Source organism: Oscarella lobularis, chromosome 9, assembly GCF_947507565.1.
Source record: "Oscarella lobularis chromosome 9, ooOscLobu1.1, whole genome shotgun sequence".
Taxonomy (NCBI): domain Eukaryota; kingdom Metazoa; phylum Porifera; class Homoscleromorpha; order Homosclerophorida; family Oscarellidae; genus Oscarella; species Oscarella lobularis.
Window position 1 is genome coordinate 199,157 of NC_089183.1, and position 23,794 is coordinate 222,950.

Consider the following 23,794-nt stretch of genomic DNA (forward strand, 5'->3'; position numbering starts at 1 on the left):
TGAACTTTTTTGTTGGAATTATAGGGCACTTAACGTCTGCTATCAATAAACAAATAATTCTGCAGCACTACTCTTACTCCGCATTGAATCTGCTCGCACTACAACACTAATAAAACATCTCTACTTCATACAGTAGTCATCAGCCACCCTTTCATCCCCACACTTACGCATTTATTACACAGGAAACGATTTTCACACAAAACAACACTTACAAGGAAGACAGAAGAAAGAAACTGGTCCAATCACTTGGCGAGAGCGTATCCAACGCGATTGCTCTTAATATCGAAGACGGTGTAATACTTTCCAATGAAGACGTCGCCCAAAATCCAGAGAGGTCCAGCGGGAACGTCGATTCCCATAAAACCGCTCAGACACGTGCTCCCAATCTGATAACCCCAAAATCAATAATTCAATAAAAATTCCAATTTGCATTACCCGCAAAATGTAATCTTTCCCAGTCAAATCAAACGTCTTTCCGCCAAGTTTAAACGAGATTGTAGGCAGCGAAGGAATCCTGTCACAATCAACTGTATACTAAAGTAAATAGTCGAGATGACGTCATTATTGGCTATATATTGATTTTAGTCGTCTGACTTCTCCTTGAGCCAAAGGCTTTGCTCCAATCCATTCCTGAATTTTTTTCACGGCGTCCGTTGGCCCAGCCATGAGCGAAGTTCCCGTATCGGCAATAGCTTGACAAGGCTCCTTGCAGAGAGACCCCTTTCCAGCCACAACCATACTAGAAAAACGATTAATAATAAAACACGTGATTATGTTAATATTATTTACTCGTCAAGAGCAAATTGCCAATAGCCGTCTTTCGTCAGAGGAACGTAGGTGAGTTCGCCGCTGTAATGAGACGGATCATCGCCGCCCAGATCAAGCGATCCTCCAGCATTGGGCTCAATAATTCTAATAATTAATTAATTAATTATATATTATTTAGACTTTTTGGTGAGAAACCTGTTTAGCCAGAATGCGTATATGGGGTCGGTGACCAAGTGCTGTTGCACCATCAAGTAAAACGGCGGAACGACGCCTTGAGAAATTTCAATCCAGCCCATACCAAAAATTCCATCAAATTTAGCTGCGACAAAACTCTGTCCGGGCTCAGACGTCGCTTCGGCGAACGTGACGTTTTGCACGGTCAATCCAGCAACCTAAAAATAAATCAATAAATCAATAAATCAATAAAGATTATTTAATTAAAAACGTACTGTCAGTGTATCTTGGCTCAAGAATCCGGACATTGAACCGGATCCGTACCGAATTGCAAATTTCGTTCCATTTTTAACGTACGTCGACGATTTCGTGTGATCGTACTTCTCGTGGGCCTCTAAATATAGAAAACTTACGAGACCCACACTCGCCACGCCCACTTACTGCAAGCCAAGTCAAGAAGTCCGCATTCCTTGGAGGGAACCCACAAATCCGACGATCCCGTGTCGAACATGACTTTAAACGGCTGCGGAGGCGTGCCTATCGATATTTCCCCGTAGTATTGAGCCTAGGAAAAGAAAGGCGAGCTCGAAGGTCCACGCCCACGCGAAAGAATCACGAACGTCTTCGAAATTCACGAGCGGCTCTTCGCCTTTCGTCGAAGCGTTGCCGTAGCGACGTTCGAGGACGGTTCGGGTCGCGCGAACTCGATCGCCGAAGCTGCGACGCGGATTCGGCTCGATTCGGCGGAGAGAAATGCTGGCGCCACGTGAACGTCGATTACGCGGTTTTCTAGGCGTTTCGACGCGATTTGCTTACTTGTGAACGGCGGCGAGGGTCGATGCGACAAGGAGGAGCAGGACTGAGGCGCGAGCGAGCATTCTTCTAAGCGAAAACGCGACTGGTCCGGACTGGACTATACCAGCAGACAAAGCACGTGGTTCTAAGCGCACGTGATTTTTCTAAGGTACATGTACAGTAGCAAAGCGTAAAGACAGGTCCAATCACTTCGCCAGAGCGTATCCAACGCGATTGTTTGCAATATCGAAGACGGTGTAATACTTTTCGATGAAGACGTCGCCTAAAATCCAGAGAGGGCCGGGGGGAACGTCGATTCCTATGAAACCACTAAGACACGTGCCTGAAACCTGACAACCCGAAAATCAATAAATCGATTAAAATTCAAATATTCATTACCTTAAAAATATAATCTTTTCCAGTCAAATCAAACGTCTTTCCACCAAGTTTAAACGATATTGTAGGCAGCGAAGGAATACTGGAACAATTAACTGCATACTAAATAGTTGCAATGACGTCATCATAGACTATATATTAATTTTAGTCGTCTGACTTCTCCTTGAGATAAAGGTTTTGCTCCAATCCACTCCTGAATTTTGTTCACAGCGTCTATAGGCCCAGCCATGAAAGGCGTTCCCGTATCAGCAATAGCTTGACAGGCCTTCGTGCAAAGGGACCCCTTTCCAGCCACAACCATACTAGAAAATCAATTAATAAAACACGTGACTATCATGTTAATATTATTTACTCATCAAGAGCAAATTGCCAATAGCCGTCTCTTGTCAGAGGAACGTAGGTGAGTTCGCCGCTGTAATGAGACGGATCGTCGCCGCCCAGATCGAGCGATCCTCCAGCATTGGGCTCAATAATTCTAATATATAATTAATTAATTAATTAATTAATTAATTAATATTATTGGGGGAACCTGTTCAGCCAGAATGCGTATATGGGTGCTTTGACCAAGTGCTGTTGCACCATCAAGTAAAATGGCGGCACAACGTCTAAAGCAGAAATTTCAATCCAGCCCATGCCAAAAATCCCATCAAATTTAGCCACTATGAAACTCTGTCCGGGCTCAGACGTCGCTTCGGCGAACGTGACGTTTTGCACGGTCAATCCAGAAACCTAAAAACAAATCAATGAATCAATAAAAATTATTTTAATTAAAAACGTACTCTTAGCGTATCTTCGCTCAAGAATCCGGACATAGATCCGAACCTAATTGGAAGTTTCGTGCCATTTTTAACGTACGTCGACGATTTCGTGTGATCATATTTCTCGTGGGCCTCTAAATAGAAAAGAAAAGTGACAAAGCGAGACCCACCTTCGCCACGCCCACTTACTGCAAGCCAAGTCAAGAGCTCCGCATTCCTTCGAAGGAACCCACAAATTCGACGATCCCGTGTCGAACATGACTTTAAACGGCTGCGGAGGCGTGCCGATCGATATTTCCCCGTAGTATTGAGCCTAGGAAAAGAAAGGCGAGCTCGAAGGTCCGCGCCCACGCGAAAAAATCACGGAACGTCTTCGAAATTCACGAGCGGCTCTTCGCCTTTCGTCGAAGCGCTGCCGTAGCGACGTTCGAGGACGGTTTGGGTCGCGCGAACTCGATCGCCGAAGCTGCGACGCGGATTCGGCTCGATTCGGCGGAGAGAAATGCTGAGCCACGTGAACGTCACCCGGTTTTCTAGGCGTTTCGACGCGATGTGCTTACTTTTGAACGGCGGCGAGGGTCGACGCGACAAGTAGGAGCAGGATTGAGGCGTGAGCGAGCATTCTGCTAGGCGAAAGAAAGCGAAAACGCGACTGGTCCGGACCGGACTGGACTACCAGCACGTGGTTTTAGGCACACGTGATTTTTCTAAGGTCTGGAGTTACCAAGCGTAAAAGCGTGCTCATTTACATCGCATTCAATCTATGAACAAGCTAACCCTTCGCAACCGTACTATATGTTCTACGAACTGCATTTATTACGCAGGACACGATTTTCACACAAAACAACACTTAGAAGGAAGACAGGAGAACGAAACAAGCAAAAGAGGTCCAATCACTTCGCCAGAGCGTATCCAACGCGATTGTTTGCAATATCGAAGACGGTGTAATACTTTCCAATGAAGACGTCACCCAAAATCCAGAGAGGTCCAGCGGGAACGTCGATTCCCATGAAACCGCTCAGACACATGCCCGAAACCTGATAACCCAAAAATCAATAATTCAATAAAAAATTCCAATTAACATTACCTGCAAAACGTAATCTTTTCCAGTCAAATCAAACGTCTTTCCGCCAAGTTTAAACGAGATTGTAGGCAGCGAAGGAATACTGGAACAATCAACTGTATACTATAAAGTAAATAGTTGAGATGACGTCATCATTGGCTATATTGACTCACCTCTCCTTCAACCAAAGGCTTTGCTCCAATCCACTCCTGAATTTGTTTCACAGCGTCCGTAGGCCCAGCCATGAGCGAAGTTCCCGTATCAGCAATAGCTTGACAAGGCTCTTTGCAGAGAGACCCCTTTCCAGCCACAACCATACTAGAAAATCGATTAATAATAAACACGTGACTATGTTAATATTATTTACTCGTCGAGAGCAAATTGCCAATAGCCGTCTTTCGTCAGATTAACGTAGGTGAGTGCGCCGCTATAGTGAGACGGATCGTCGCCGCCCAGATCGAGCGATCCGCCCGCATTAGGCTCAATAATTCTAATATTAATTAATTAATTATTATATATTATTTAGACTTTTTTGGTGAGAAACCTGTTCAGCCAGAATGCATATATGGGTGCTTTGACCAAGTGCTGTTGCGCCATCAAGTAAAACGGCGGTACGACGCCTTCAACGGAAATTTCAATCCAGCCCATGCCAAGAATTCCGTCGAATTTAGCCACAATGAAACTCAATCCGGGCTCATGCGTCGCTTCGGCGAACGTGACGTTTTGAACGGTCAATCCGGCGACCTAAAATAAATCAATAAATCAATAAAGATTAATTAATTAAAAACGTACTGTCAGTGTATCTTGGCTCAAGAATCCGGACATTTGACCAGATCCGTACTGGATTGCAAATTTCGTTCCATTTTTAACGTACGTCGACGATTTCGTGTGATCATATTTCTCGTGGGCCTCTAAATAGAAAAGTGACAAAGCGAGACCCACACTCGCCACGCCCACTTACTGCAAGCCAAGTCAAGAAGTCCGCATTCCTTGGAGGGAACCCACAAATTCGACGATCCCGTATCGAAAATGACTTTAAACGGTTGCGGAGGCGTGCCGATCGATATTTCCCCGTAGTATTGAGCCTAGAAAAAAAAAGGCGAGCTCGAAGGTCCGCGCCCACGCGAAAAAAATCACGAACGTCTTCGAAATTCACGAGCGGCTCTTCGCCTTTCGTCGAAGCGCTGCCGTAGCGACGTTCGAGAACGAATCGGGTCGCGCGAACTCGATCGCCGAAGCTGCGCTGGGGATTCGGCTCGATTGGGCGGAGAGGAATGCTGCGCCACGTGAATGTCACGCGGTTTCTCAGGCGTTTCGACGCGATTTGCTTACTTATGAACGGCGGCGAAGGTCGTCGCGACAAGTAGGAGCAAGATTGAGGCGTGAGCGAGCATTCTGCTTCGTAGAGAAAGCGAAAACGCGACTGGAAGTACAAGGTGGGCAGACAAGCACGTGGTTTCAGGCACACGTGATTTTTCTGAGGTCAACTGTCGTGTCCCGTTACGTCATTCAACGCGCGCGCGTTACCACGCGTACTCATGGTTTCCATTTCCTGTTCGACTTTCGTCGTCTTGCGAACGTAATGGCAGCGTTCACCGCGCGCGACTTGGCCGAGTTCGACGACATAGCCGTCAATCTCGTCGTCGATCCGACAATGGGCTTCTCGACCCATAAGATGAACGCGAAATTTCGTCCCGTTCGAAACGACGTCGAGGAACTGCGTCGAATCGTCGACGACTATCAGAAAACGCATCGAATCGACGATGCGTTAGCGCGCCTATTCGACGGCAAGTGGGCGTCGAAATTCTTTGTCGGCAAAACCGAAAACCAAATCGGTGCATTTCGCGAGCACGTGAGCGAACCATATAAGGAAAGCGTGGGCAGGGCAAATTTACGTATCCAAGGTCGCGCGCTATTTGAGAATGTTCAACCCGCGCGCGGGCTTTCGCATTGTCCCGTCGCGTCGCTATTCACAGGAAAATCACCTAGGAGCCAAAATCATAGCAACGCGTCACTGGTAACATATAGATAAATAACGTTTTCATTAATTTTGATTCTTTTTATAGGACGAAGGGTGATAAAATGACTATGCTGGCTGGTGTCATAGCAACGATGACGGAAGAGGAAGAAAGAACGCTTTTGAAGCCGGGTATAAACGATTTCAGCGTCATGTTTTCGACTCGGAAACATTGTAGCCAATTATGGCTCGGCCCTGCAGCTTATATCAACCACGGTAAATTATTTATACTTTTATTATTTATGTATTTATTGATAAAATTTAGATTGTTTTCCCACGTGTTCCGTGAGCGATTTTTTGAATAATTTAGATATCAATATATTAATTAAATTTATAGTTTATTGCTACTGATCGTGACACTGCCTGTGTCAAAGTGCTTCGAAACATGGAACCCGGTGACGAGGTCACGTGTTACTATGGAAGCGATTTTTTCGGCGTGAAGAACGAGGACTGCGAATGCGTCACGTGCGAAAAGTGAGGGGGACAATTGTCATCCTTACCTAGAGGCACTATCCCTTGAATATTTATTTTTAATCTATATATAGGAGAAAGACAGGTGCGTTCAAGAAGAAGAAGACGGGGGGTAATAGTGGCGAGCGAAAGCCGCACTACAGCTTGAGGCACACGGAAAAGCGTTTGAAGCGAATTAAAATCGACAGCACGGGTAATTAATTAATCGATCAATTGCTCCGCTGGGGGTCCCACTAGCGGGAGAGGCGTGGTTTTTAGACGACGACGCTTCGTGGTTGGACGCGCTTCGCGACGACGAACGATGCAGGGAATGCGACGACGGGGCGGAGAAAAAACGCAAGGCGAGGCGCAGAAAGGGAAAAATCGATTGTGCGCCGGCGGAAAGGCAACAGCCGCCACGCCTACGTTTCGACCCGGACATCTTCGACGCAGAAATCGAGCCGGCGACGTCGCGAGCGATCGATGTCGAGAGAAAAGATTCGTCGCCGATGTTGCTTTTACAGTGAACAGCGACGTTTTTGTACAGAGCAGAGAATTCTTTTTGTAGTCTAGTATGAAATAGAAATCGGAGAACGCTTGTGTCTGAAAAGAGGAGGGGATAGAGTAGGATCGCTCTTCATACAAATTCAGTCGATTTTTTCTATAGTCCGCTGCACGTTTCAGAGATAAATTGAAACGAAAACACCCCGAGGTGATATACTTTTCCGTTTTTACACGCTAAATGGATTAAAGTCGACAACGTACATGTATCATCCGTAGACTATCGTATTGTTTGACCCCAAGTCCTTATCTTCGCGTTCTGCTGGGAACGTAGTCAACGTACACATGGCCGTCCAAACAAAGGCTTGCCAATATCGGCGTGTTTGGACATCGAATCCGTACTTAAGTGCTTGAGGCACACAACGACGTCGAATTTGCATTACCATTCATGTATGACAGTCTGCCGCGCGCCGCGGCCCGACGTTTGTTGGTCTAGCTAGCCTCAAAAATTTGACCTCTAATGGAACGATACACTGGCTGCATGGCGTGACGTCAGTTGTCTTGGTTGGTGGGGGTACGATTACCGTATAGGGGAATGGGAACGAGATAATGAGACGCTCAGTGCATGACTAGGGAAAAGGAGAGACAACGCTAGGTAAACACAGTGCTGCACACGCGACACGCGAAGAACGCAAAATATCAAATGATAAGGGTTGCCAGGGCTTGGATGGATTCGTCGGCTTCGTTACAAGTTGGTCAGCATTGCGGAGAGCGTCTTTCGCACGCTGGCCATGTCCTCGTTATGCTATATCAAAAAAAAGAGAAAAAGTCGATAATGTTTTGATTCGAAAATCGACAGTGTCGAAAAATCGAATTGAATTCATTTTTAGATCTATCCCTCCCCCACTTTTTTTCACTTTACCGTCTCAGATAGAACCTTCCTTTGAAGCTGATTCATCTCTTTGCGAAGTTCGCTCTGAGCGCGCGACTGCTGCTCGGCCTGCGCCTTTTCCATCTCCTCGACGCCCTTCACAAAGTCGCCGTGGACGCGACGCAATTCCTTGACGCGCTGCCCGTGAATGATGCGCTGCTGCTGTTGAAGTTTCTGCTGCTGCTTGAACGCCTCCTACACAAGAAGAAAGAAAGAAAAATGTTGACACTAAGACACCTTATCGGATGGTGACGTCAGGAGCACTTCAAAAGTCATGGAACTACATTTGAGGAGTCATGCATATTACTAATGCAACTTCGAAGGGTCCAAATGCTCCTGACGCCTCCGCAGATATCTCGAGTTGATACGTAGATTTTCTCGTCGGATTCTTTGGCCTTTTCCAAATCTGCATCGAGTTGGGAAAAAATTCCAGACATCTTGTTTTCGTAGATCTCCGCCAGGGAGCGGCTAAATGGACAAAGGGGCGGCGTTCGTGACGAAGTCATTCCCTCACCGCTCTCGCTGCTGTTTCTTCCACATCTCCTCCACTTTGCGGTTCGTCGTCTTGAGCGAAGCCTGCGTGAAGCTTTCCAATCGCTTTCGCTTGGCTTCCATTGATTTCCCCATGTCAACTGAGAAGAGAACAATTACGTTTCCTCATCCTCCCATTATCCTCTCCCCCCGGGTAAAAGAGCAAAGACAATTTGATTTCCTTTCGACTAATCATGCACAATTTTTCTCCAAAAAAACGTCCCCCGCTTGCGGTGGAACCACCAACCGCCGTTTTTCATAATGGAGTTTATAAGACCGCGCCCACGCGTTTCCAAGGTTTCAATTCCCTTACCACGCCCACGCAACCAAATCTCGGTTACCACGCCCATTTTTTCCTATTTCGCGACCACGCCTATTGTACCCCCCCTCTTCACCGCACAATGTGGTCGCGACCACACCCACCTCCGCAACTCTGAAAGAGATTTTGCCATTCGTTCGACGACCCGCTGAAACAACTTCATCAATCAATTAGAGACAATTTTCGCCGTGCGACCGCACGATTAACATACGTCGTCGATTTGCGGGAGCCCTCTTCCGTCTCCACGTCGCTTTCGTCGCCGAGTCCTAACAAGGGGCCCCCCTCGCGTTCGTAAATAGTCGAGGCGTCGTGTCGCGTGACAAACCGTTCGCTCTCGACGACGATTCGACGGCGTCTCGCGACGATTCGCGAGCGAGCTTCGGTTTCTTCGATAACGGCATCGCGAGAGCTGAAACGATCGACTATAGAACGACGAGGAACGATCGATAACGCGGATTGTGCAGCGCGATCGCACTTTGGGGCGGGCGTGAATGAAATTCAGTTCCAGCTGAAAAATTGCGCGCGAACAGATACGCACATGCGTAGGTTACTAGGCGTGTCTCACGCGAGACATGCAAGCAATGTCCAATCGGACTCCTTAGACGGGGCATGAACCCCCCAGAACGTAGCAATTTGTCGTGTAGTCGAAATTCTTCTGCTGCATGCGTCCTTCGATCTCCCGGAAGTCGGCGCCAAGAGCGATTTCTCTTTTCTCTAATCGCGCGTTTGGAGGTCGTTTTCTCTAGCTAATTTCTTTACGAAATCAAACACTTTGAGCGTGCGACCCTCGATCAACCGCATTGTTACCCGATTAGGCGCGGAATGGGTTTTTAAGCGAGGGGCGGACACGTTTCTGCGGTTTCCTAGCGGCATGCATTTTCGAACGAACTTTTATAAACATGCCTCGGAAAAAGGAGCTCGATTTGGAACGTCGATGTAAAACGATCCGAATATTCCACTTGGCGCTAGACAGATCGCCTCCTCTCGTGCATTAGAGCTCACCCCCCGCGACGCGGAGCGAACGCGCGGTAACACCTGGCTTTATGTAAGGGAATCAATGAATTTAATTACGTCGTCATCTGCATCGATCCGAGCCTCGAGGCCATGGAAAACTCGCTCTGGGTTCCCATGCAAGAATCTCGTTCGCCGACTCGTAAATTGAAATCGTACGAAGACGGAGAAACGTGCAGCCGCCTGTTGTCATTCGCTTTCCTGTCCTTTCTACCTGTAATAGCTAAGTAATACTGTAGATAATCAGTAGGAAGCTGTGGACGTGCACCGTTCAAAATCAATTTATGAGGTTAGGGTCCTAATACCGCAGCGCTCAGCGGCTGTACGATGCAAAAAAAGGCGCATCTTTGCACATGAATTCGCTCTGCATCTGTCTCTCATTTTCATGAGTCGCGAGGCGTCGGCGTCGTAAGACACCAACGTATCGTCTAGAGCGTCTTGCAATAACATTGACGTAGGCACGACGTGGAGTCGGAGTCGTTTCCTGGGTCCATTCCGACCGTCAGTTCCAATTTTACGCGTCTTCCGATATTGGGGTTCACCTCCGAGTGTTTCGAGGAAGTGTCGTTTCTAACCGCGCCATACGTCTCCGGTGTGCGCGCGTGCTTGCGTTGACAGGGCGTGGAGCCGGACGGGGGGAAGCCACCGCACGTCTCGTTTGGTTCTCATTACTGGGAGGACTGTTTAGATTAATCATGCATGAAGATATGCGCACTCGCCCACCGTCGCCGTAATTGGATTGAAGGCGGCCAGAGGACTATTTAACGGGGAGCCGATCGTCAGACGCTTCAGTTCGTCTATTGCCTCTACTCCAGACTCTCCTTTGACTCGAAATAGAAGTGACGATGACTTTCTTCAGCCGCTGCATTCTCGCCTTTCTTATCGCCGCAATTGCAAGTGAACTGGTGCAAGCGCGCGGTCGACGCTCCGATTCAAAAAGGCCCAAACTCAAAGCCTTTCCCAAAGGCAACAAGGAACTGCTCGTTCGTGTGACGGTCGTCTATGAAAAAGTGAGTCACCGTGGATAGATTTACGTCAGAAAAAGTATACTCTAATGCCGCGTATCTCTTCCTCAGAAATACGTTGGCTTGTACGTTGCAATAAAGAAAAATGCAACGTGCATAGCGGATCCTTCTGTACCACACGAACTATTCAACCGCTCGAGAGAAAATGAGCTTCTCGAAAGAGCCGAACGGACTCTTGTTCAACTCCAATACTTTGGGGTAAACTTTTGTGTGTAGTGCGCATGATATCACTCCCCGCGTAAACGTGGTCGCTGCGCCACCGTTTCCCTGTTGGTTCAACTTATTAGGCCATTTGCCACGTCTAACAGATGTTTGTTTACTGCACCGCAGCTGCAGTGGGCGGCAACTCTATTGCATGCTTTAGTCATCCGTTCAATCGCCGAGCCGTAATTGAAGCATTGATTTTCATTGCAGGTCCTGGACAGAACGATTCCACTAAAACCTGAAGACCTGATGAGAAACTACAGGGAACTCGTTAACTTCTGCGCTCTAAAGCACGATGTCGAGAAACCGTACAAGGATGGACAGGTTGGGTTCCTAAAGTCAGAGGATAGCGAATACAGCTTCCCCTCGTTCTCCGCCTCCTCCTCCGGAGATCCGCTGCCAGAAAACGCGACTGTTCCTACCCGAGACGATGATGGATATCCTCAAGTGCCGGGGTGCAAGCTCGAAAAGGTAGACATAGACAACAAACGAGGGCGAGGATGCCGACGGTACCTCAACTCGGACGGACAGGAATGCGTCGAGTGTCTCTACCACGACTGCAGTAAGAAAGCTCTGGGAGAAGGGCAGAAGAAACACACTCCGCCTACATCGGCAAAACCTACAGAGCCAAAACCTACAGAGCCAAAACCTACAGAGCCCAAAGTGCTCCCAGAACCACATGTACTCTCGTCGCAGGAACAAACCGAGGCAGCCAGGGGAAGTGACGCAGCAAAGGAGGCAGAGAGAGAGGCAAGGAAGGAGGCAAGGAAGGCGGAAAAGCAAGCGGAAAGGAAGAGGGAACGAGAGGCGAAGAAGAAGCACAAGGCCAAGAGTCAATAAAAAGGCAAAGCCAATAGATTCTCTCTCTATATATCCTCAGGCAGTCGGAGAACATCATACAGTACGGTATATATTTATAGCATGGGTTCATCATCATCTGTCCTAATGTAGCTAGCCGCGACAGACTTCGCTTTTATCGAAAACCAAGCATGCGAACCAGCTGGCATTTTCTCTCTCATATTCATGTACAATAAACGACAAAGCAGATCCCAAAAAAGGCAACGCCTCTAGACATGCGAATGCGAGTGGGCATGAGAATGAGAATGCGAATGCGAATGCCCGCACGGACCACACGAGCACAGACCGAAAGGAAAATGCGAATGAGAACGTCCCCCCGCCGCCCCCGCCGACGTTGATGTTGATTCAGCCTCGGGGGCATCGAATTCGTTTAGCCAATCAATCGCCCGGTACTTTATGAATCCGCACAGGGAGCAGCCGAGAAACGAAGCCACGTTCACAAGGGGGCCGCGACTGCATAGAAAACAAATCAAGGGTAAGAAAAGGGGGCGCGAGTGCGTGCGGTAACCGACTTGTACGGACTTCCCCAACGTCGAGAAGAACCAAAATAAGCGTACCGACGAAAGTTAAACATTTCGTTGGTGGTCATATCGAGGAGGAGAATCTAAGATCAACGTCGCTCCTATCCGAAATCCATTAGGAGGGTTCGCATACGTACCTGACCGAGATGCGATAAGAGGAGAAGGGAAACCCAAACGGCGTGAAACGCGCCGTTGACGATCATCCAGAAAACCCACGGGGAGCAGGCGACTCGTTCGCGCATCGTACGTATGATGCCACCCCATTCTTTGGGCATATAACACGTGTGTTTATAGTCTACGTTTAGAGGGGAGAGAATCAGAGGGATACGATATATAAGGAGGACTTTTATTTCTACATTGGGACGAGCCGTGGAGAAAGATGATTATGATGAGGAGGAGAAAGAAAAGATAGCCGACGAAATTTCGGTAGTTTTTCCAACCTAAAGGGGAACAGGAAGGAAGGAAGTGAACGCACGTCCTGTCGTGTGACTAATAAACGCATCTGGCTAGGAGGCGGAAACCAGAGCGCCAACTGGTCACACAACATCACTATAGGCTGCGTAATTAATTAACGAATGATCTCATCTGGTGCAAGATGGGCACTCAGTGAGTGCGTCCCATCACCAAATGAAACAAAGAGCCAGATGACCCACAAGATGCTAGCGAACTTACCTATGCAATTACCAACCCAGGGGCAATGATGATCGAACTTCGCCACGCAGCGATCACATAGGGGGCAATGTTTCGATCGAATTGGCTTCGGAACCTACGGGGGGGGAAAAGGTTTCGCAAAGGTCGTTTTGCATAGGAAGCGTACCAAGCACGTACTGCACACTTTCTTCATGTCTATCTTTCCTGTTGTTTCAGCTGTGTGTATCAGAGTCTACACGAGAAGGGGAGGCGACTATGCGTTGCAATTGACGCGAATCCGGTTTCGGGTTTTCGTAACTTAGAGCTAATGGACGGGAAATACGTAAGAATCCTATTCTTAGAGCCCAATTCCAGACAAAACCACTTTAGTACTTTTACTGGTTCTACATTCCCAGCCACCCACCCCGCAAGATTTGTTTACGAGGTCGGAACTAAGGAAGATAATCCAGGGTAAACTCCTTAGCGGCTACGGCAAAACCTCGCCTAACCGACTACATTCCATTGGGCGTGAATCATTGCAACTAAAAAACCGCAATTTTTGGCTACGTGCCCCAGTGGAACCATAAGCAAACTCGTCGCCAAAACTCATCTCTTTCTCTTTGCATAAAGCATCGATGCTATTAGGAGGAGGCTATGTATATTAGAGGAGGTTGCCTAGTTTAGCAAAAAAAATCAAAGGCTCACACCTAACATCCCTTCCTTTGAATAAATTCAAAGACCCCATGTCGAGATATAGCTTAGCTATAGGTGGTCGGCCCCTAGGCGAGGTTCTATTGTGTCCTCTCTAATTATGTATGCTCAACTGACCTTTCGTTTCAATTCCGTAGAAACGAACGTGCGTCCCGGATCTTTGCGACCGGCTTGGATGTAGTTATAGAAGAGACCGAGCGAGCAGAAAGCGAACGCGCAACGCGTTCGAAACGTCACGTCTGGGGGGAAGAAAAAAAGTCTATAAAAAATCCCCGTATCTATTTTCTAGGCTACGCGCTTACAGGGCCAGAAGAGATAGAGATACGTCGCGTACATGGCGAATTTCGTGTCGAGATATATTGCCATGGCCAACGCATTGCGATGATCGTCAAAGAATCTGGAAGCGATGCGATTAGAAGAAACCCCACGGAAAAGGATATCCGGGAAGGGCAAGCATTACTGACCTTACTGCGTAACCGGAAGCGACTGTCACCGCGAGGAATCCAATGAGGAAATACCAAATATTACTCGATTTCTCCGCGACGAGACCCACGGTGCAGATAGCGAGAAATATGATGAGAAAGACGGCGAATTCCCTAAATTTCTAAAAGGGTACACTGATCACTTATTCTATGGTCAATATTTCGCTGGTCGTCGCACCTTGTCATATCTAATATAATACGTTAGACGCGATATCGTCTTTTTCTTTAGAGCTTCGGCTAGCGTGAGCCTCTCGATGGCCCACACGTTTTTCTTAGCGACGGCTAACGCGCGTGGCGTCTGACCTTCGTCATTCACCATGCCTAAATCGGCTCCAGCAGATAGCAGAAGCTCAGTGGAAGCCTTATTCTGAGCCGAAACGGAATGATGCAAAGCTAAAGACCCCATCCCCCAAAAAATAAAAAAATCGAGACGCGCATTTTTGTTCTCTTTCAAACCCGTATTTCCGTTAGCATCTGGGAGATTTGGTAACGCCCCCATGGCTAAGAGTGTGCGACACGGTTCTTTGCTATGAATAATAAACGCGCATAAATGCGCAATAAAGAACGTCTCCTTACCCTAGACATCGTAGACACGCCCACATAAGAGGTGTCATTCCCTTTTGATCTTTCACATTGGGTTTCTATTAATACATTCAGCGATTAGTACGTAAGATGCGTGGGTAGATAGGGATAATGCATGGCATGCATCATGAATGAGCCTGCATAATATAGAAACCGCAAGGCCCAATATCACACATATGACCCCCACCGCGATATCAGACACGCGCTATTTTTATATGAAAAATCAGTGACGTAACGCTTATAGCAATTACATGTGAACTATGCACTACGTTTCAATACATTTCATATCAGACATTTTCCAATAACTGATTCATATGAGGTGTATTTATAATCAACTACAGTGTATCTACTTTTATCTACCTGAAGTCTTGCTAGCAGATAGAGCACTATTCCCGTATGCCCGTACTGAGACGCCAAATGAAAGGGAGTCAAACCCTCGCCATCCAACGCTTCCGCATTGGCCCCATGTTGAATCAGAGTTACAACCATGGGAAGATGACCCTGACTACAGACGAAAAAAATCGCGCCCATTTAATTAATTAATTAATTAATTAAATTAATTAATTCTACCGCGTTGCCCAGTGGAGTGGAGTCGAATTCAATTCGCCGCCGTACGAGTCCACTACGGCACCGTGTTTGATAAGATATCTTCGCATTTGACGCGTTTAGGAGTTCGATTTCGGTAGTTTAACTGCGAATTATTACTTGGATATTTTGATTCGGTTGTTGATTGCCGCCCAATGGAGGGCCGTGATCTTCTGTTCGTCCGCCTGAGTCGGATCGACGTTATCGTGCTCCACGAGCTGCACGATGCGATCGTAGACGCCGAATTGAGTCGCTTTCGTCAGGTCGAACGTGTCTGCGTCCTCTGGACGAGGCGCTGGCATCGCCGTCGGGACGGACATGCTTTCTTTGCGCGGTCCCGGATTGGTGTATCGAGTTCCCGGTCACGCTCTCGTGAGATCTGTCTTCACGTGACGCTTGTTCATTTCGCCGTGAATTTGTAGGCGTCTCTGAACGAATAGAGGCTTTTCGTTATCGGTAAGACTACTAGACGACGTTTAGTGGCTTATTAGACTCGCTCAGTTCCTCATCATGAGAAAAGCGATTCAACTACTCTAGTCGCATCTCCTTTTGCATCTATCCTACTTGAAATAGCGTCTTTTGTAAGACTAGCAAAGTAGATCTCAAACAGTCGAGTCGAAGTAGCCTTGCGTAACGTGCGCGTAAATTAAGTATCGTTTTCATTTTCAGTCATGAAAACGAACGATAACAACGCGACGGCGCCGCGCGTGCGCAGTCAAACCGTCGGCTACTTACGTCACCGCGACGACGGCAGCGAATCGCCGCGAGCCTCAATATTGGCATCGCTTCCGGCTCGCCTGGAGGGGCGCGGTCGTCTACGTCACGGCGGAAGTGTGACGTCACAACGCGAACGCAGTCTCCAAGCGGCTATCTATCTTCAAGAAGGTGAGGATAACGATAAATTCACGACGCATCCCACGACGGCGAGTGCCGTCAAAGCCTATCGCTTGGTCCACAATCACATATTTTGGACGCTCGACCTTATCGCGTCTCTCGCTCTTATTTTCCTTGCAATCGTCGAACCCCCGGCTGTTATTACGCCCTACCATCCCGTATGGAACGTTTCCAGAAATCGTTGCCTCGACCCGAAGTCTGACTTGCCTGAAAAGGCGCTTTACCGTACAATTCACACGTCCGTCGAACTTGTCTGTCTCTGCGTCATTGCATTGGATTTGTACATGAAAGGGCGTTGGCTTGGCGCGCGCCACTTCTTACGTCACAAACGAACCGTTATAAAGCTACTCTTATTGGCGGTAATGATGGTGGAAACGGTCGTCATAGTGATACGGACGACAAATCACGTGCGCGTAACGCGCGCTTTGCGCCCGTTCTTCTTACTCGACACGTACTATTGTCAGAGCGTTCGACGCGTTGCGCGACAAATTCTCCAATCTCTATTACCGATATTAGACATTGTAATTCTCCTACTCGCCTTTATTCTCTTCTCGTCGCTTCTCGCCTTCTTTCTCTTTCTCGACATCGAAGAAAATGTCTATTTCGTCGATTTGTGGACGTCGTTCGTAAGTTTATTCATTCTCCTCACGACGGCCAATTTTCCCACGGTAATGATGCCCGTATTTAACGAATACTGGTGGGCGCCAATCTTTTTTATCCTCTACCTCTGCATCGGTCTCTATCTCATCATGAATTTACTTCTCGCCGTTGTCTACAGTACGTTCAGCACATTCGAAAAGAAAAAATTTAATAAACTTTTTCTCCACAAACGCGAGGCTCTCTGTCGCGCCTACGACGTCCTGTGCGGCACGAAACCGATGAATTTCTGGCAATTTCAATCGCTACTCGCCGTCTATCGACCGCGATGGAAACGTCTGCGCGTTCTCTGCGTTTTTCGCGCGCTCGACGAATCGTGTACGGGTAATTTAAGTTTGCACGAATTCTTGCGCTTCTACGACGTGCGAGACATGACGTGGAAGATGTACAGCGATAACGAAGGCGAAGCGCGCTGGTACACGTTTCTAAAGAACGCTAGCGCGCGCCGTTTTTTCCGTCGGCTCAACGTCTTCGTCCAACATCGTTTCTTTCGTTACGTAATCAATGCTTCCCTACTCGCTTTTACCGCGTTCATTATTTATCTCGCCGTGAAAACGGGTCGAGTAGGAGTGAACAACAAGAGTCGTTGTGAAACGCTCGTAGAGCACGGTACCATCTACTGGATCAACGTCGCTTTTTTAATATTTTACGCAATCGAAGCCCTGCTGAAAATCGTCGGTCTCGGCCCGAAAAACTATTTCACCGAAGCGTGGCACATTTTTGATTTTTTATGCGTTCTACTCAGTTCCATTGGCATGATTGCCGATTTCGCGCTTCATGATCCGGTTAGTTGTACTTCCAAAACCGACTATTTCGATACGAGACACGCCGTCACGAAATGGCTCCGCTATCTCTTCTACGTACGAATACTCCGTCTCATTCGTCTGTTTCAAGTGAAGAAACGATATCGCGAAGTTCTCGGCACGCTATTCGTTCTATTGCCGCGTCTTCTCAACGTCGTCATACTCATTCTCCTTCTCTATTATTTCTTCGCGATTATCGGCATGGAAGCGTTCCCAGGGCTCCTGTGTCGTGGCTGTTGCAAGTACAACGATAATTATACGTATTTACGAGACGCCTTTGGTATCGCGGAAAATTACGACGGAAAAAACGGCAGCTCCAATTTCTACTATCTAAATAATTTCGATAATATTCTCTCCAGCTACGTGCTCCTTTTCGAGCAGATGATAGTCAATAATTGGTACATAGCGATGAATGCCTACGTCATCGAGACGGGAACCGAGTGGACGCGCGTCTATTTCATGCTCTTCTTTCTCGTCAGTTCCGTCGTCGTTGCCATAGTGATATCGTTTATATTAGACGCTTTTATGTTTCGGATTGAGAGTCAGGAGCAGGTTTCCGACGAAACGCAGGCGTTCGGCGAGGGTTTTGACGTCATAAATGTGAGCGTTAGCGTGAGGGAGTACAATAGTCTCGCTCGTTGGAATCGCGCCGAGAATCGGGCGTCGTACGCGCAGGCGGGACAGTATCGATTCAAGGGAATGCGTCGTAAGACGAAGGCCGATTTTCGCTTGCTTTTGTACGCGGAAGAGATTCAAGCGTGGGTCGAGGAGCAGGAAGAGAAATTGGATAAGGAGCGAAGTATATTTTCGTCTGCCGGCGAATTGACGGAAATGCCGGATATCGACGATGACGACGATGCGCCTCTTCTATTGGATCAGTCCGGAGCGTTTGAAGAACATTTTAACAGTGAAGATAATTGAATGAATTAGCCCTAGTTAATTATATATGCTTTTTTTCTTCCCTTTTGTCTTTTTTTATTCCGTGTCGAGAGAAAGTTAGCGCATTTTGACATCACACGTATTCCGATCCTAATCTAGCTACATCGAAAGTCATCGAATATTTATAGAACCAGTTCTTTTATGATGGAAAACGGATATGGATTACGCTACGGAGCTCTCGACTGTTTCGAGTTGATGCCAAAAGCTCCGTATTGTCCAGATGAAAGCAGGAACTTGTTCGGAAGGACGACTTCTTTCCTTTCGAAGACTCTTGCCTAGCGCGCTAATAGTCCATCGACTCCCTGCTCTCTGCTTTCTAATTTGCAACCTACGGCCGATCGCGCTCTGCCGAAGCCACTCGACTGCACAAAATTAGCATGAAAGTAAGATTCGACGAGCAAAAGGGCTCGATCGCGAGCTGTTCGTGCAATCGCGTTTAGAGGGCGTATTTCCATTGACTTGACGAATGATTACGGTCGGATTCGTATCGTCTAAGTCATTTGGCATCGTCGTAGTGGCAGGGCTCTTCTTCCTCAACGCCTTCCTGCTATTTTCGGGTGCGAGAATTAGAAACTGAATCGCAAGGACTCCCTTATTGGTTGTGCCTAGGTACTCTGCGATTCGATCGAAGCGAGTCGCTTAGCGACGTAATAGAAACACAGAAAAAACGCATCGAAGAATTAGAATTGCACGGAAACGCGACTCGAACTGAGAACAGGGGCGTTGACATCGACAAAAAAAAGGCCCTGATTGGTGGAAAGCAAAGAAACAGAAAAGGCAAGCACTTGACACTATATACCATATATTCTACTTACTTACGTACCTTAGCATTTCTCGCTATTGGCATTCCAACGGTCTTCACCCACAACGAATACATCTGGACGACACTGGACTCCCTCCTAGCCCAAATGTCCGACCAAGACCGCGCTGACGTCATAATCATCGTTTTCCTCGCCGATTTCGACGCGCATCGCCGATCGGAAACGTCGCGCAGGGCTCGCCACGACTACGCCCTCCACCTCCAATCCGGACTCATTCAAATCGTCGAAGCGCCGAAATCATTTTACCCGCCCCTCGACGATTTGAAAACGAATTTTGGCGACGCGAAAGAACGCGTGCGCTGGCGCGCCAAACAGTGTCTCGACTATTCATTCCTCATCGCTTATTCGCATGGCTTAGCCAACTATTATCTCCAATTGGAAGATGACGTCATAGCGTCAGCTGATTTCATTTCCGCTATACGAGAATTCGTCGCCATGCAAACGAAGCCGTGGATCGCGTTGGATTTCTCCGAATTAGGATTCATAGGGAAACTATATCGCGATCAAGATCTCAAACGATTGGCTGAATTTTTGAAATTTTTCTACGAAGAGCAACCGGTGGATTATCTCTATCGCTACTTCAATGCGATACTGACTCAAAAAAAGCCGATTTCTCGTACGCCGTCGCTGTTTCAGCACATCGGAACGAAGTCGAGTCTCGCGGGAAAAGTTCAACAGCGCGTCGATCGTCACTTCAGCGACGCTTCCCGTATGTACGACAGCGACAATCCCCCCGCTTCCGTGACGACTTCTATCGACGAGTTTGCGCGCTACCTCGCCGCGCTTGCGTACGGTAAAGCGGCGGGGTTCTTTTGGGGTCGGCCACCTGTTGAGGGTGATACGTTCCGCGTGAGTTTTCAATCTAAAGTCGTTTTGAGGCGTGTTGTTGTTGAGACGGGGAATCGTGAGCATCCGGCTGATGTTTTGCGGTATGGGAGGCTGGAGGTGGACGTTGCGGCCGCTTGTCGTCGCTTTCGGAGTGTTGGCGAGTTTCGAGGTGGTAGAGTTGACGTCACGTGGGATAAAGCGGATCAAAAGGAGGCGGTGAAGTGCGTGCGGATTTACGTGACGGGAGCGCAGGACACGTGGCTCCTAATTCGCGAAATTGCTGTCTGGATAAAATAAGAAACTCTACATGTACGTATTTAATTTATTTTGTGTATTGACTGAATAAATGACGTATTGACCTGAGATTGCCTTCGAATTATTAGAATTAGAAGATGGAGAATGCACTGTTTTGGGCTTTTGGGGCAAAGAAATGAACTGAGAAATGATGGCGTCGCTTCTTAGTGAAATAAACAGACAGACAAACACCGCAAATACGCAGACATACACGAAAGAAAGCGAGCAAGCACGTATCTGTGGCGCACCAAATTTTCAGGAGCATTGATTGACTATCTTACGATAGCCAAGACAGCTCTTCTGATTGGGCCTACAGGTGCACCCTTCGGAACCTTTTACGCCCAGCAGATGACCAATGGAGTTCGCCTTCAAATTCTTGACCGCGTTATCGCAGTCAGCATTGCAATTGCTGTGATTCTCCGGATTGCAGTTCGTCAAATACGGGGGAAGAAGTTTGGCGCATTCCTCATCAGCGAAGCAATTGAACGAGACGTCATTGCAATTCGTCTCGTCTTGGACTTCTGGTAACGGCACAAAGTCATTCGTTGCCTCATTCAGCGGCTTGGGAACAAATTCAGCGGCCGTAAAACCGACGAAAAAGACGAGAAGAAGGAGACAACGGAACATGGCAGACGGCGCAAGAGAGTCAACTGACGGAGGCGTGGTTCGGACACTTGCACTTCCTTACATATAACCAAAGGCGTGACAGAAAAAAAACCGCAGCGAATACAATGGAGGAAAAGAACAAAGGACAAAAAACATAGCGGATGCGACACTCTCTTCTCGTTAGACATAAACCCCAAGACTACGTACGACAAATGAACTTGAATCGCTCGTGGCACGTTCAAAACCACGGGTCTTCAGGCCAACACTCGTTGGTGATCTTTTTCAGACCGATGCAGAGCTGGTCTTTGGGATCGCACGAGCATTGGTCAGGGCCCGGTTCGGCAATAATTTTACCAATAGAATTCTTTGCCAACGCCATGACTGCAGTTTTGCAGTCGGATGTGCAATTGGTTACGACTTTAGGGTTGCAGTCCTTCAAGTATGGCGTAATCAGGGCATTGCAGGCTGTGTCAGCGAAACACTTTCTTGCTTGGTCTGGGCAACGGATGGTTTCATTTTTGTCGGCGGAAATCGTCGCAGAAAGGAAAAGAATCGACGCAAAGAAGAGGACCTGTTTCGGGATCATGATCAGCGCGTGTGGTCAGTTTGACACGCGCAGGCTGTGGATAAAGCGAAGCCCACACGAGTAATTAAATGCAGGCTCTGTGAAAATTTATCAGGTGTCCAGTACGGCCCACAAAACGCCTATCAAGTTGAACGAAAGGCCCGGACGCGCACTGGATGTGACATCGCTCTTGTCCCCATACTTGGAGATCTCAAGAGCACTACAGTACATTATACTACAGTAATTACTTGCAAAAAGGAAATAGCTCTACGCATGCAATTTTTCTTGGTGATTTCGCCAACTGTTTGAGCAGCTACAAAGAAAAGCCATTACACAGTTGAATACTATTGCACATACAGTCTTTTACCTTCTCTTTATCACAAAAATTCAATTCCTGATGTTCATCATCACCATCACACTGGATTTTTACGCTCAGTTATATTTAATAAGAAAAACAATGCGAGTACCTTTGATTCTTGTAGGTAAACCGCAAATAGATATTAGCCAATCAACTTCCCCCCCTAAAGACTAAAATAAAAATAGGAGTTATTAAAAAATACACCTAAAATGCGGATTAGAAAATAGGTATATCAAAGACCTAAAAGGCGGATGAAATTTACACCTAAAGTACCTCGATATCCATTGACCTAAAACCCTAAACTAATGGAAACCTATACTACACCTAAAATACGGATTAGATAATGGCCATATCAATCACCTAAAGTACCTCAAAAATCCATTGACCTAAAAACCCCCTAAACTAATGGAAACCTATACTATACTACACCTAAAAGGCGGATCAAATAAATAAAATTTAATTAAAAACATCACCTAAATTATCTCACAATCCATGGATTGACCTAAAATATTCCTATATTCTAATCAACCTAGATTACCTCACAAATCCATTGAAATGGTCTAACCGGGGGTTGGTGGCTGCCAGCTAAGCGCGTTTTGTGAGGGAGCTACAAGCCTCTACATAGGAAAAACGGACACCGCCCTACCTACTGACAGCCACCCTAAGCCCTAATGCATCGCAACCGCTAGCGTAGTTTGCAAAGCGAGGCACGAATGCACACACATTTTTAGTGATGATGATGGATGGTTTTTGTTGTCCCGCTACGCTCTTTGCCACGTGCATAATAGGGGCCCGGGATATATATATATATATATATATTTTTTTTTCTTTTGAGGAAAAGCTTCATGCTGTGATGCCATTGCCCCAGACTCGCGAGCCCTCCCCCTCTAAGGTGCGTGCCCTAGTGACCATGTACTAGACCCGGGAGCTGAAGCAATGGCAAACACAAGCAATTCACTCGAGTATGCACGCGGCAGAGAGCGAACCCCTTAGGTGCACGCCTACACCACAATGGAGGACCCTTTGGAATGCGGTGCGAACCTGTCCTGTCTTCTCTTCATCTGGTGGGAGAATCTCTGACTATTCTCCTCCCCATCCTTATCCCATTGTCTTCGGCGGGAGAATCTTTGCTACTCTCCTCCCCTAATAGCCATCCCTTTGAATGACGTCACAAACGTCATACTAAATAACGCCAATCAATCACGTGATAATTGGATTACAATAATTACCTTGTCACGTGTGTTGTTTCGTCATGTATCACGTGTTCGCCGACACGTGCCAGCTGTCACGCTCTGAAATATGAAGCGTTTTATCCGAGTCATTATTCTACGCGTTGTGTCGCTTACGGTTTTTCGAAGCCGCGATCGCGTAAATCCGCTGTCTTTGTCTCGAAACGAAGTGGAGCGTCGTCGCTTTTTCTAAAGAAAAAAAGCGCGCGAATGTAAATCGGAAGCGCGCCGGAGAAAGGGGGACCCGCTCACCGGCGAGCGGAGGCGCCCGCTCAATTGCTCCCCGAAAAACAGCGCGCTATCGTGCGGCGTACGCGCGATCTGAAAGAGAAAACACGATCGCGCTTGCGAGAAAGCGTCGAGATGTGGCGACTCACCAGCTCGCTGGCCACGTGGCGCCTTCCTTCGCATCCAGGGCGCGATCCTTCGCGAAGGATCGCGGGATTCCTGCGAGAGACAACGGAGCGATTTGATTCGCTCGAAAAATG

At 47.5% G+C, this 23,794-nt stretch overlaps 9 protein-coding genes and 1 long non-coding RNA gene across 17 annotated transcripts; 4 read left to right on the forward strand and 6 right to left on the reverse strand.

The window, feature by feature from the left end:
- Positions 1 to 37: 37 nt before the first annotated feature.
- On the reverse strand, positions 38 to 1,916 carry LOC136191314 (cathepsin D-like). The gene is made up of 9 exons (XM_065979634.1): positions 1,759 to 1,916; positions 1,563 to 1,698; positions 1,384 to 1,507; positions 1,218 to 1,336; positions 964 to 1,160; positions 790 to 912; positions 595 to 739; positions 436 to 534; positions 38 to 386 (listed from the first exon to the last, which is right to left on the reverse strand). Exons 1-9 carry the CDS (start codon positions 1,818 to 1,820, stop codon positions 243 to 245), a joined length of 1,149 nt encoding a protein of 382 aa, XP_065835706.1. The 5' UTR covers positions 1,821 to 1,916; the 3' UTR covers positions 38 to 242.
- On the reverse strand, positions 1,878 to 3,574 carry LOC136191315 (lysosomal aspartic protease-like). Its single transcript, XM_065979635.1, has 9 exons — positions 3,452 to 3,574; positions 3,261 to 3,396; positions 3,081 to 3,204; positions 2,913 to 3,025; positions 2,663 to 2,862; positions 2,486 to 2,608; positions 2,291 to 2,435; positions 2,137 to 2,235; positions 1,878 to 2,087 (listed from the first exon to the last, which is right to left on the reverse strand). Exons 1-9 carry the CDS (start codon positions 3,511 to 3,513, stop codon positions 1,944 to 1,946), a joined length of 1,146 nt encoding a protein of 381 aa, XP_065835707.1. The 5' UTR covers positions 3,514 to 3,574; the 3' UTR covers positions 1,878 to 1,943.
- Positions 3,575 to 3,687: 113 nt separating this feature from the next.
- LOC136191322 (lysosomal aspartic protease-like) lies at positions 3,688 to 5,446 on the reverse strand. The gene is given in 10 exon segments (XM_065979645.1): positions 3,688 to 3,888; positions 3,890 to 3,928; positions 3,979 to 4,077; positions 4,128 to 4,272; positions 4,322 to 4,444; positions 4,499 to 4,698; positions 4,747 to 4,865; positions 4,916 to 5,039; positions 5,096 to 5,231; positions 5,287 to 5,446. Coding segments are annotated over 10 exon segments (1,194 nt in total). The 5' UTR covers positions 5,349 to 5,446; the 3' UTR covers positions 3,688 to 3,741.
- Positions 5,447 to 5,475: 29 nt separating this feature from the next.
- LOC136191324 (histone-lysine N-methyltransferase KMT5B-A-like) lies at positions 5,476 to 7,031 on the forward strand. The gene is made up of 7 exons (XM_065979646.1): positions 5,476 to 5,806; positions 5,859 to 5,971; positions 6,021 to 6,187; positions 6,237 to 6,256; positions 6,309 to 6,445; positions 6,517 to 6,635; positions 6,701 to 7,031. Exons 1-7 carry the CDS (start codon positions 5,537 to 5,539, stop codon positions 6,946 to 6,948), a joined length of 1,074 nt encoding a protein of 357 aa, XP_065835718.1. The 5' UTR covers positions 5,476 to 5,536; the 3' UTR covers positions 6,949 to 7,031.
- Positions 7,032 to 7,552: 521 nt separating this feature from the next.
- On the reverse strand, positions 7,553 to 9,333 carry LOC136191326 (synaptonemal complex protein 3-like). 3 transcript variants are annotated; one of them, XM_065979651.1, is made up of 8 exons: positions 9,179 to 9,333; positions 9,029 to 9,125; positions 8,915 to 8,969; positions 8,808 to 8,860; positions 8,368 to 8,485; positions 8,222 to 8,321; positions 7,845 to 8,048; positions 7,553 to 7,727 (listed from the first exon to the last, which is right to left on the reverse strand). In XM_065979651.1, exons 2-8 carry the CDS (start codon positions 9,102 to 9,104, stop codon positions 7,668 to 7,670), a joined length of 666 nt encoding a protein of 221 aa, XP_065835723.1. In that variant the 5' UTR covers positions 9,105 to 9,125; positions 9,179 to 9,333; the 3' UTR covers positions 7,553 to 7,667. The 3 variants fall into 3 exon arrangements, with proteins under 3 accessions (XP_065835723.1, XP_065835721.1, XP_065835722.1); XM_065979649.1 differs by having other exon boundaries at positions 9,029 to 9,112; positions 9,179 to 9,331; XM_065979650.1 differs by having other exon boundaries at positions 8,808 to 8,851; positions 9,029 to 9,112; positions 9,179 to 9,325.
- A 1,167-nt stretch (positions 9,334 to 10,500) lies between these two features.
- Positions 10,501 to 14,707, forward strand: LOC136191325 (uncharacterized). Of its 4 annotated transcripts, XR_010670833.1 has the most exons (5): positions 10,501 to 10,724; positions 10,791 to 10,937; positions 11,154 to 12,565; positions 12,628 to 13,295; positions 13,369 to 14,707. XR_010670833.1 is itself a non-coding variant. In XM_065979647.1 (3 exons), exons 1-3 carry the CDS (start codon positions 10,560 to 10,562, stop codon positions 11,781 to 11,783), a joined length of 942 nt encoding a protein of 313 aa, XP_065835719.1. In that variant the 5' UTR covers positions 10,501 to 10,559; the 3' UTR covers positions 11,784 to 14,707. The 4 variants fall into 4 exon arrangements, 1 of the variants encoding a protein (XP_065835719.1); XR_010670834.1 differs by having other exon boundaries at positions 12,617 to 14,707; XR_010670832.1 differs by having other exon boundaries at positions 12,628 to 14,707.
- LOC136191320 (palmitoyltransferase ZDHHC17-like) lies at positions 11,777 to 16,451 on the reverse strand. 2 transcript variants are annotated; one of them, XM_065979641.1, is made up of 15 exons: positions 15,433 to 16,448; positions 15,298 to 15,375; positions 15,088 to 15,232; positions 14,722 to 14,786; positions 14,602 to 14,672; positions 14,324 to 14,538; positions 14,128 to 14,267; positions 13,966 to 14,060; positions 13,781 to 13,902; positions 13,140 to 13,205; positions 12,995 to 13,088; positions 12,679 to 12,762; positions 12,460 to 12,617; positions 12,314 to 12,405; positions 11,777 to 12,254 (listed from the first exon to the last, which is right to left on the reverse strand). In XM_065979641.1, exons 1-15 carry the CDS (start codon positions 15,630 to 15,632, stop codon positions 12,011 to 12,013), a joined length of 1,869 nt encoding a protein of 622 aa, XP_065835713.1. In that variant the 5' UTR covers positions 15,633 to 16,448; the 3' UTR covers positions 11,777 to 12,010. The 2 variants fall into 2 exon arrangements, with proteins under 2 accessions (XP_065835713.1, XP_065835714.1); XM_065979642.1 differs by having other exon boundaries at positions 11,945 to 12,254; positions 12,304 to 12,405; positions 15,433 to 16,451.
- Positions 15,644 to 18,663, forward strand: LOC136191319 (two pore channel protein 1-like). Its single transcript, XM_065979640.1, has 2 exons — positions 15,644 to 15,768; positions 15,982 to 18,663. Exon 2 carries the CDS (start codon positions 15,984 to 15,986, stop codon positions 18,585 to 18,587), a length of 2,604 nt encoding a protein of 867 aa, XP_065835712.1. The 5' UTR covers positions 15,644 to 15,768; positions 15,982 to 15,983; the 3' UTR covers positions 18,588 to 18,663.
- A 218-nt stretch (positions 18,664 to 18,881) lies between these two features.
- On the forward strand, positions 18,882 to 20,617 carry LOC136191321 (alpha-1,3-mannosyl-glycoprotein 4-beta-N-acetylglucosaminyltransferase C-like). Of its 2 annotated transcripts, XM_065979643.1 has the most exons (4): positions 18,882 to 18,988; positions 19,046 to 19,162; positions 19,215 to 19,382; positions 19,434 to 20,617. In XM_065979643.1, the coding sequence occupies exons 2-4, from the start codon at positions 19,072 to 19,074 to the stop codon at positions 20,549 to 20,551; spliced, it is 1,377 nt and encodes a 458-aa protein (XP_065835715.1). In that variant the 5' UTR covers positions 18,882 to 18,988; positions 19,046 to 19,071; the 3' UTR covers positions 20,552 to 20,617. The 2 variants fall into 2 exon arrangements, with proteins under 2 accessions (XP_065835715.1, XP_065835716.1); XM_065979644.1 differs by lacking the exon at positions 18,882 to 18,988 and having other exon boundaries at positions 18,999 to 19,162.
- Positions 20,618 to 20,685: 68 nt separating this feature from the next.
- On the reverse strand, positions 20,686 to 23,748 carry LOC136191327 (uncharacterized). The gene is made up of 7 exons (XR_010670835.1): positions 23,684 to 23,748; positions 23,559 to 23,627; positions 23,424 to 23,495; positions 23,307 to 23,369; positions 22,187 to 23,259; positions 22,087 to 22,137; positions 20,686 to 22,032 (listed from the first exon to the last, which is right to left on the reverse strand). It is a non-coding gene; the product is annotated as an uncharacterized lncRNA (long non-coding RNA).
- Positions 23,749 to 23,794: the final 46 nt, after the last annotated feature.